This window comes from Calidris pugnax, unplaced genomic scaffold (genome assembly GCF_001431845.1).
Source record: "Calidris pugnax isolate Ruff unplaced genomic scaffold, ASM143184v1 scaffold28, whole genome shotgun sequence".
Lineage (NCBI taxonomy): Eukaryota > Metazoa > Chordata > Aves > Charadriiformes > Scolopacidae > Calidris > Calidris pugnax.
The window spans coordinates 1,380,748-1,391,097 of NW_015090842.1; the positions used below are offsets into that span (position 1 = coordinate 1,380,748).

Genomic DNA, 10,350 nt, shown 5'->3' on the forward strand with positions numbered 1-10,350 from the left:
AATGGGAAAGTTTTTGAACTCTTTCAGCAAGAGAAGTTCCACAGGAGATTGTTTTCATCGGCAGGATGAATAAAAGATGAGCTGGCAGGTGAATCAGGTAGAAATATTTATCAGCAGCATTCACTGCAGATGACACTAGAATGCCTCTCAAAGCCTGGCTGGAAAAAAGAAAAAAAAAACAAACAAACAAACCAAAAACCACACGTAAAAAATTAACTAGCACTCCAGCAAAGGCAGTGAAGATCATGAGCGCGCCTGCTCCTGTCAGGTGCCTGGAAAACCCCACAGAAATTGAATTCAAAATGAAATTGAATCCCCCTTTTCTTTTAGTGCCACAGCTGTAAGAGGGCAGCGATGTCGATTGGGTGTGTGGTTTTTACAGAGTTCTCTCCACTCTCCCTTCTGCACCAGAGGAACTCCCAGACTATTGACTGGCACAGCCTGTCCTACCCTGGCCAAAGATCTCAGAGCCACAGGGTTTGCTTTAAACACAGTCATAATAAAAATAACTAACCTTTTCGGCAGCATCAGCCAGATTTTTTGAGAAAGGATCAAGGTCACTAGGGAATTTACTCTCTACGATGATCACAGTTTTAAAAAAATAGAGCAATTATCTTATTCATAAGCACAGCTCTGCAAACGAGAGGAAGGTGCTGTGCACGTGCCTTAGGAATCCACAGGGGGTATCACAGCCAAGAAAATCACAGCAAACAGTAAGGTCCTTAATGCACAGCAGCATCAGAATCAGGGATGGACACGTGGCTTTTATTTGCTTTACATATGCTGGGAAATAGCGAGAAAATTGCTCAAAATAAGACAGTGCAACACGAGCCCCAGCACTGGAAGATTTTAATCATGACCTAGTTTCTCCAAAAATGTAGCCAAAGGACTAGATTTCACTCTTAACAGAGAGAGAGCACGACAAAAATCTGATCAGCACATACATCAAGTGGGTTTGAGACCAGACCCTGAGCCAAGTCCAGGTGTGGAGCACGGCTGGGGGGAAGCAGCTCCAGAACCCAAACACAGGGGCTTCATTCTGCCCCACCATCGCCCCATTACTGCCCAGCTGAGCTGCTGGGATGGTCCCAGAACCACACTCCCACCCTACGGGCTTTGAACCAGAGACACCAGCAATCTCAGGCCCGAGTCTGGGATCCAACAGAAGGAAAAGCTGGTCTTGCAGGAGGATGAGTTACTTTCATCTGTGATAACAAAGACAACCAAGCAATTCCTCTTTATCACCCAGCACTTCAGACCTGTGGTATTTGCTGCGCTGCAACAGCAGCAAACAGCTGAAAAAGCTTTTCTGTAACTGCTTGTAGGATGCCCCGTGTGTGCACCCGGCAGAGAGCACCTCCTGGTGTGCTCCAGAATTCCCTCCCCTGCTGCCTGAGGGAGAAACTCACCTCTCCCTCCTCACACCGCTCCAAAAAATGCAGTGGTGCCCCTTTTCCTTGGAGCAGCTGCCCAGAACAGTAAATGGAAAAAGAAACACCACGGAGTAAGGGGTGGAAAGAGCAACACCAAGAACAGGTAAGAGATATGAGTTCTGATAAGCTGCATCCACTGCAGGCAACTATGTCCAGAAGAAAGGACTGCGGATAAAGGGGAAAAAAAAAAAACAAAATAAAGGGGAGGGAGGCCAAAAAGCCTCCACCACTAAACCAACCAAACAGCAACTTATTTCTCAAACCCTCATCTTATTCAAGAATCCCAGCTGACAGCGAGGTGGAACCAAGATATCTCTGTGAACACCCAGACTGAACAGCAGTTCTCACAGCAGCAACCTCCTCCAGCAGCTTTACAACTTCATTTCCAGACTAAAAATTTGTCCAAATAAAGGTTTCCAAGTACCACTTAGGGTCCTTGGGTCACTAAAACTTGGGTTTGGCAAAGAATTAAAGTTAATCCAACCCCTGCTCAGGTTACCTGGTTCAGCAGCTGGGAGTACTAATATATTACACAGAATTTTTAAGATGTATAGGTGATCGGTGGGGGTTTTTCTCCATTTCTCACCAGCACTTGGGATTTCTGTTCGGAACACATAGACCGTGGGGAAGAGGAGAAGTCAGAGCCCAGCTCTTCTTTTGCAAAACTCAGGTGACATCTCCTGGCCACCCTGGGTCCTGCAGGCATGAAATCAGGGATTTATTCAGTGAGGCACTGAAGTTGCAATCCTTTCTGTTAAGGAAAACCTAAGAAAAAGACTGTGGAGCACGACGCAGTGACGTCAGAACCACCCCAGAGCAACAAGGAGTGTTTCAGAGAGCACGAAGCAAAGGGCATTGAACAAAAACAAGCAAGAGCATGACACAGGCTCCACCAGCAGAGCTCAGAACCCCCCAGGCTGACAGTATTCCAGCCAGGAAGAACTATTTCCACAGCCAGCAGCCTTTGGCTGATTGGAGAGAAGCACCAAGTCAGGGGCTGAACCACCCAACCTGCTCTGGAACAGGTCCCCATGGGACTGGCTCCACAGTTCCAGCAGAAAGGCCTGAGACATGTGCTTTGTAACCCACTCATCTGCTCCCTCAGCTTCCAGTACCCTTTTAAGCATTGCTTTTTGACATTTTTTCCCCTCCACATTGTTTCTAATTCAAAAAAGCTCACCAGAAGGCAAAAGGGTACTTCTTTTTTTCTTCAAGAAATGAGAAGTGCCCACTTAAGTTTGCTTAACCCAAATAGAAACCACCATTCTACTTCCCCTCCACAACTGCTGGGCTCCCATTCATCTTTCTCCTTCAAGCTGTTAAAGATCCTCAGTCAAACCATTCCCAGAGTCTCCAATAGCATGGAATCAAAGCAGCCAAACTCAGGGAGACCACCCCACCACTTGCTAGTGTGGTGTAAGCCAGCTGGGTTAAAGTCTCTGAGCAGGAATTAACTAAAGCAGTAAGAAATAAGACCAATTCTTACCTGACTAACAACTGGGGAGATCTGACAGTCACAGTTTGAACTGACTCTTCAGGATAAAGACAAAGATTTAGTAACATTTCAAGTGTTTTATTTGACAGTAACACTGCTTTGAAGGTTAACCTCTCCACAACAGGTAGAAAGAAAGAAAACCTTTTTTTTTTTCCCCTCATGTCACACCATGCTCTGAAACTCCAGGAGAAACACATGCCTTGGATTCCCACTTCCTACCGAGGCAAAGAGCAGATACCACCAACTGATCCCTGACAAAACCACACAGTGCCCACAGTTCTACTTTCAGTTCCCAGAACAGTTACAGCTCTGAACAGACAACCTCTTTTCCAGTAAATACCAAAAAAACTCTTCCTCAAGGTTTAGGCAGATATCTTCTTTTGGAAGAAAAATAAAGAAGAACAAAAAAAAAAAATCTGTCCTAAGTCATTTTCTTTTCTTTCGACTGCCCCCAAGCCAAACACTCGGAATTAACAGAAATTAAGTTAATGCTCAAATACCTGAGCCTTGCTACTGGCCTGTTATAATTTAAGGATTTTATCAGTGTTTCTATAGATGTTGTATTTGTACTTTTTTTTCATATTTTAAGACAGTTACAGTACATGCTTCATGTGAATGTAACAATGATGTTTTAACGGCCGATGAACACGTGTCCATGTGACCCTATCAAAATAAAAATATTTTTCTGTAGATACTTTAACTGCAGGCCAATGTGGATATTTTGGCTGGTGAGCTCGTGCTCCCTCTGCTGACAGGTTCACCCAAGGGAACCTCAATAGTATCAAGGTGTCCTTACTCTGGTGGATTAACAATTACTTCCATTGTGCAAATAATTGTTAACAATTATTTCCATTGTGCAGAGCTCCAAGCACTTAATCAAACTCAAACTATCTACTTCCCCCCCCAGCTTGAACATTTCTGCTCTCTGACCTGGAACCTGGCATCTTCTCACGTGAGCGTTCAGCTGAAAGAACTGCCAGTTCCAGGACAGCAGCTGGAACAGTCAGTCTTCCATCCATTTCATAAAAGTGAGTTTTACAGGTGAAATGAATATTTTTACTTGCAAAAACAGCAATCCCCCTCACTATTTACAAACAAGGTTATAAAAAATACCCCACAACCTCCAAACACATTATGAAGGCCTGAATACTTCAATATAAATAAGCATCATAATTTAGGAACAGTAGTAAGAGTTCTAGAGAAAAAAACCCAAAGTGACAAAGTTTTATTTTTACGCAAGGCTTAAGTTTTAGGGAAGAAAATTATTTTTTTTCTAGTATCTATATCAGTGCTTAGCCTCAGATGTTTTACTTAAGAGTCATAATGCCCATAATACCACATTTTGAGAGCCAGAATTCGAGTGACTGGTTTTGCCTGTCACTTCTCTGGACTGCTATGGAAAGAAAGGAAACAGAAGCCGAGCAGCGCTCTCTCACCTGAACCAAACAGTCTCCCTGCAAAGGCGTTTGTTCCAACATATTTCCGATAACTTGCTATTAACCCTGCACCTCACTGCACCTGCAGGAGCAGATTCATGCATTTAGTTCACTCATTTAAACATTGTGGATGCTCCAAGTCACAAACCACTACTTTTATTAATGCCTATTAGCTGTGTTTGCAGCTAGGGATGAAAATCTCTTTCCTTCCCACAAGTACAGCAGTGAAATCCATGATCTGCATTTTAAAAAAAAAAACAACACCTCCCAAACCTCTAACTGGTTTAATGTTATCCTTTCCCATTGTAGGATAATTATAGTGTTGTGTGTTAAACTGAGCAAAACTAACACAAAACTAGAAATAGCACCTTTCTTACTGTCAAACACGCTCCCCAAAACAGTCATTAGCAATTTGCAGCTCCAACACCCCACGTGGAGTGACGCGTCCCGGAGTAACGCTCACATGACACAGTGTGTCACAAGGACTCTTTCAAATGACCCAGATTTCACCACCGGGTGGTGAAAGTGCAAAACAGCTTATTTTTTTATTTTATGACTATATACTAAGCTGGTTTGCTACGTTTTTTGCAGTGGCAGGTTTGCTCTACATCAAAAGTTTTCTAGATTATCTTCATAAAAAAATGTATCGCTTCATATCAGCGGCAATACGGTTTAACCTCTTTGGTTCTCTAGCTACTCTATTAATTTCTCTATTGACAGGTAGTCTAGAAATGCATTTTTACTGCTTTAGCTCTAAATTTCAAGGGTTTGTAAGAGGAAATGGAAATGGCTCACGTAAAGCCCCAAGGGCTCAGGAATGCTGCTGGAAGCTGGCTCTCCTCTCCTGGCCCAGGCGCCCTCTCGGTAGAGCACTGCATTACGGGTCAATCCTGAATAGTCAAAAGCATGAACATTTTTTTAAACATTTTTACTTTCCTTCTAATCAATCTTCAAAACAGATAACTAAAATGCCTGCAAAAGCACTAAGAATTTTTATCTGGAGGAAAAGTATAAAAAAAAGCCCCAAGTTCACAACTGCTACTGGTTTATGCCCCAAAATCTCATCCACTTAAAATCTTGAGAAAAAATTAAGTACTTTTTCATCTGCTTTACAGTGAAATTCAGAAAAAAACCCACAGTATTTCAATGTGCTCTGCTGCACCCACATGAGTTCTTACTCAGCAGCACCAGCAGTAAACAGTCCCATATTCCCAGTACTCACGTTCTTGCCGGCAACAGCTACTGCTGTACGTAAACAAGGAAAAGACTCACCAGGGAACACCATATGTGAAATTTTAAAAAATACAGCTAATTTGCAAGCAAGGACTGGCACTCTGGAAAGCACAGCATAAAAGAAAACCATTGTAAAATAGAAGTATATGTTCAGAGATTAAAACATACATTCATTAGAAACAATAACTCTGCACCTAGGAGGACAAGCTGATGTCCAAAGGCAAGATTAAGAGTAAAATAAAGATTAAAGATATTTTGGCAAAATACCATCAATGCTATTCCTCTCTTCTAAGTTAAAACTGAAGAGAAAGCTGCTCTCTCTTTTGCTGTATTTACATTTAGGTGAATTTTTGGGCTTCTCGATCTGTCAAACTTCATTTAAATTACAGTTGGAGAATTTGATGCACAGCACTCATAGATCAATACTTCACAAATGGGTATATTCTTTAAGCAAGTCACACACTTAAATGCTAAAGTCTAGTACTGTTAATTCCTAAAGAGGGAATCCTGAAGTGCCTCCCATGTGTTTGAGCTGTAAGTTGCCACACTAAGCCCACACACTGAATTAAGAGAATGTGCATTCACATTTCAGAGTAATTGTGGAAGAAAATATGATTTTGTTCCCCAGCTTAAAAAAAAAAAGAATTACGAAAGAAAACATCTGCCAGCCCCAGGATTCTTTGAAGAGCCTTCTATAGTGCTGTCTTTACATATAAAAGGCAATTCCTTAAAGTATCTGACACTGTTACATCAAATAAAGGTTTGATAGTTATTTATTTAATTCAATTACAGTGCTTCAATAGGATGCTACTCGTTTTCCGCAGGAGCGGAGCCTTTCTTACACTCCAGGCAGCTACAGGTATTACCCAGCTCTCCAGTAAATTGTACCAGCCTTGGTGAAATTTGTCTCGTTTGTTCATTTGGAAAGTTTTACCAGTGGTTCCCACAGAATCAGAACTGGCTCAGCAATTTTAGTTCAGTTACATTTCAATCAGCTTCTATCAAAGCATTTTTCTTCAGTGCGTGCAGACCTGGAAACCCAGGGAACTTCCACCAAATTCGCTCCTAGAAAGTTATTTTCAAGACTAGTAAGTAACAAAAAGACGTAGAAACCTCCAAGACTGTAACACTGGGACTATCAGAGAGAAGCAGTGATGGTTTCAGTATCAAAGCTGGCCAGTGGCACAGAAGGGCAGCAGCCCCCGTGGCTACTCATTGTTTCTGTAGTAATTTTCGATTGTCTCTGGATTGAAATACACCACGGTGACTGTGATGTCATCCCGGTACATTCTGGCAAGGTCTTCGGGCAGCGTCAGCATCGCAGCGAGTTTCTCCTGGTCCACCTCCCCGTACTCGTTGCTCCCGATCGCGTGCCGTATTAAATGAGTAGCTGCATTCTGGTCAAGAGAGGCAACGCCTCTGTTCTTCCTCTGCAGTAACAAGCTGTGCATGTACCCCAAATTCACCGGCTTCTCCAAGGCCAGCTGTGGTTTCTGAGCACTGAGCTCTGCAAGGTGTCCAGCAACAAGTTGTACAACCTTCTCGTTACTCAGCAACTCCCACAGTCCGTCCGAAGCAATAACCAGAAACTTATCCTTGCTCCTTAGTTTGTGGTATGTGACTTCAGGCTCCGCGCTTAAATAAGGGGGTGTGTGGTAGTTTGGAGGAACGTACTGATAAATATTTAAAGCCTCGACATCAGAGCTGTTCTCGAGAACACTGTGCTGCAACTCTTTACTCCATTTTAATTGCACGTCTCCAAAAGCTCTGGTGGGCATGAGAATCCCCAGTAACCTGTCGTTCACAAACACGGTTTTCTCCTCAGACCTAGGGTGTTCTCTCTTCAGTCTTCTAATCTCAAATTCATCGAAGGCGTTATGGTCCCGGGTCAGAGGGAGAGTAGACCACGTTCCATCTTCTTCATGAACCCCTAGAACTGCTCTGCAATCACCGGCATTTGCAACATGCAAGTGAACACCGTCAACGTGAGCAACGCAGGCTGTGGCACCAGAAAAAGCCACTTGAAGGGCAATATTTCTCATCAATTCGTTTTCCTGGGGAGCCTGAACTTCCAGTGATATGTCCGAGTCCAACCTTTTGAACGCAGATATCAGGGCTTCTTCTAAACTAAACCCTTGCTCGGTTTCTAAGTCCAGCAAATGCTGCCAGTACACCCGGAGGCTTTCAAAATACTGTGAGGTTATTTCTCGATACTCTACGTCGTTGGGATGCTTGTGCCACTGCAGAATAGGCAGGACAGGCTTCATGCACTCCACGGCGAGCTCGATCTCCTCCAGGGTTTGCCGAGACATGAGAGACACCGCGATGTAGTGCAGGAGCCGCTCCCCCACCGCCTGGGCACAGGCTGAGCCCGCGTGGCCATCGAAGACCCCAAACATCATCCCTTGGGTCTGCAGGCAAGTGGCTGCGCTTCGGCGGTCTTCAATAGGGGCGTTGGATGCCAACTGGTTACTTTCAAACCTCAACACCGAGTTTGTATTTTTACCATTCAAATCCAGGATTTTATGGGATAATTCGCCGGCTCTGAGTATTTCATTGATTTGCGACGGAGACAACTGGAAAGAGAAATGTTCTTCCTCGGTGGAAGTGTGTCGGAATGCTTTTTTTAAGGAGAAGGTGTTGTCTAAGCCGCAGCTCCCAGCAGGGCAAGGACGTGTTTTGGAGAAAACAAATTTCCATTTTATCTTGTTTCTGTTTGGGATACAGACAGAGTACAAACGTCCTTTTCCTTGTAAAACAATTCTGTTTCTTGCTGAGGTTAAGATCCAGGACGATACAGTTCTTGACATCATAAGTCACTACACAAATAAGAACACCTTCCTTCAATAACACAGAATGTCCTTACAGCCTGGAATAGAAGAATAGGAAAGGTATAAAATTCAGGTTTACAAGCAACTTTCTATACAGCAATACAAAAGCAAGTCTGGAGCTCACAGGAACATTTGGAACTTTCTTCCAAAAAAGACTCCTATAGACAGAATCATCTTAAAAGTTATACAATTTCCATCAGTTAATTATGACCTTGGTGAATTTAGCTGAGGATACGACTGTCCCTCCCCAGTTCACTCATCAGAAAAGCTAGTTTTTCTTTTCCAGGCATGTTTTTCCCCATTGTGGCAAGGCTAAGAAGAAAGTCCAACATTACAAGAAACTCTAAATACCAAAACCAAGAGAAGATCAGTACTCAAACCCTATGGAAAAAACTGAAAGATGCGGCAAATTAGTGATTGATATGAACTGCCAGGATCCTCTGGCCTTTTAGCAGAGCATTTCATAAGAAATAACAAGAAGCCAGCCTGATGAGTTGCATAAAAATTGTTCTAAGAAATCAGCAGGCGCTAAAACCAAATGTGAACTACTCTAAACAAAAGGCCTACCGAGAGAACCCAAGGACTTTACTGAAATCCCACTTGGAAAACAAAAGCAACATATCACAAAACGTTTCTGAATTTTAGCGCCCACGCTTAACAACAGAAAAGAGTAGACAAGCCCCCACCAACGAGGACCCCAGCACTAGAATTCTGGGGACCCTGAGAGGACAGGCAAGGACACAGCATAACTGTACTGCTGGTGTCAGGAGAGCAGATGGAAAAGGCAATGCCTTCATTGCTCCAGGCTCGCCTGCAGTCTCCTGGGACACTGGCATCTCCCAAAGCAATCGACACCTTTTGTTGCACAGCAGAGGGAACACAACTGAAATAAAGCTCACAGGAAGGCAGCTGACACCGCTAATCCAGCATCAGCTAAACCCAAAAAGCACCAACAGTGTAAGACAAGACCTCGTGTTTGCCAACCTTGCCCAGGCCATTCTCCATCCTGTTTTTCCTTCTTTCTCTTTCTGCCCTCCTGAGCCACGTGAGATTGAAACAATGACGACTTCCACATTCTTGACTCAAAAAGCCAATGGAAACACTGCTTTAAACAAACTTACCCCGTTCACATCAGCTGGCTGACAGACACAGCGAGGTGGTGGGGTTTTTATCCTACCAGCAGCATTGCCTAACACCACTGAGACACGTGTTTGCCCAAGGTCAGGTAGCATCGATCACTCCAGGAGCACATTTCTGAACCCTCCCTACTTGCTGCCCTGTAACTACAATTTCCACATCCTCAGGTTCCTACTCCAGGGACAGCATGCAGGCTCCGTGGCTTCTGCCCAGGACACCCACCTGCACCCGTTAGCCACTCCAGCACAAGCCGTGTTAAAACGCAGCACCAGAGCTAATAAAAGCAGAGTGCTAACGAGCATTATGCAAGAGCCAAGGGCGCAGAGCCGGGCTCCCTGTGCGGCACACCTACCACAGCACTTCCTCATCAGGTGAGTGGCTGCAGTGCTGGAACCCAGCCTGCCCCCACAACACGGCCCCCTCGCCGCTGGGAAGCCAGAGCACGTGCTGAGGGCTCACAGAAGAGGAACACCCGCTTTTTTCCAACGAAATAACATATATCCATTACATTTAGCATCATAGCCCCCTCAACGCTCCCCACGTACAGCCCCCCACACACACTGCCCACACACCCAACCCTATCCCACACACACCAACCCCTACCCAACAGCCCTGACTGACCCCACACGCAGCTCTCACTGACCCCACACCCTGCCCCACACACAGCTCTCACTGACCCCACACCATCCCACATGCAGCCCCTACCTCACACCACCCCTCAGTGAGCCCACACCCTGCCCCACACCACCCCTGACTGCCCCACAGACAGCCCCTCCCCCACATAC

General features: G+C 44.6%; 1 protein-coding gene across 3 annotated transcripts; it reads right to left on the bottom strand.

Annotated features, from left to right (window-relative positions):
• Positions 1 to 6,352: 6,352 nt before the first annotated feature.
• PDP2 (pyruvate dehyrogenase phosphatase catalytic subunit 2) lies at positions 6,353 to 10,005 on the bottom strand. 3 transcript variants are annotated; one of them, XM_014942583.1, is made up of 2 exons: positions 9,918 to 10,005; positions 6,353 to 8,466 (listed from the first exon to the last, which is right to left on the bottom strand). In XM_014942583.1, exon 2 carries the CDS (start codon positions 8,408 to 8,410, stop codon positions 6,806 to 6,808), a length of 1,605 nt encoding a protein of 534 aa, XP_014798069.1. In that variant the 5' UTR covers positions 8,411 to 8,466; positions 9,918 to 10,005; the 3' UTR covers positions 6,353 to 6,805. The 3 variants fall into 3 exon arrangements, with proteins under 3 accessions (XP_014798069.1, XP_014798068.1, XP_014798070.1); XM_014942582.1 differs by lacking the exon at positions 9,918 to 10,005 and adding an exon at positions 9,550 to 9,844; XM_014942584.1 differs by lacking the exon at positions 9,918 to 10,005 and adding an exon at positions 9,413 to 9,431.
• Between the last annotated feature and the right edge of the window lie 345 nt (positions 10,006 to 10,350).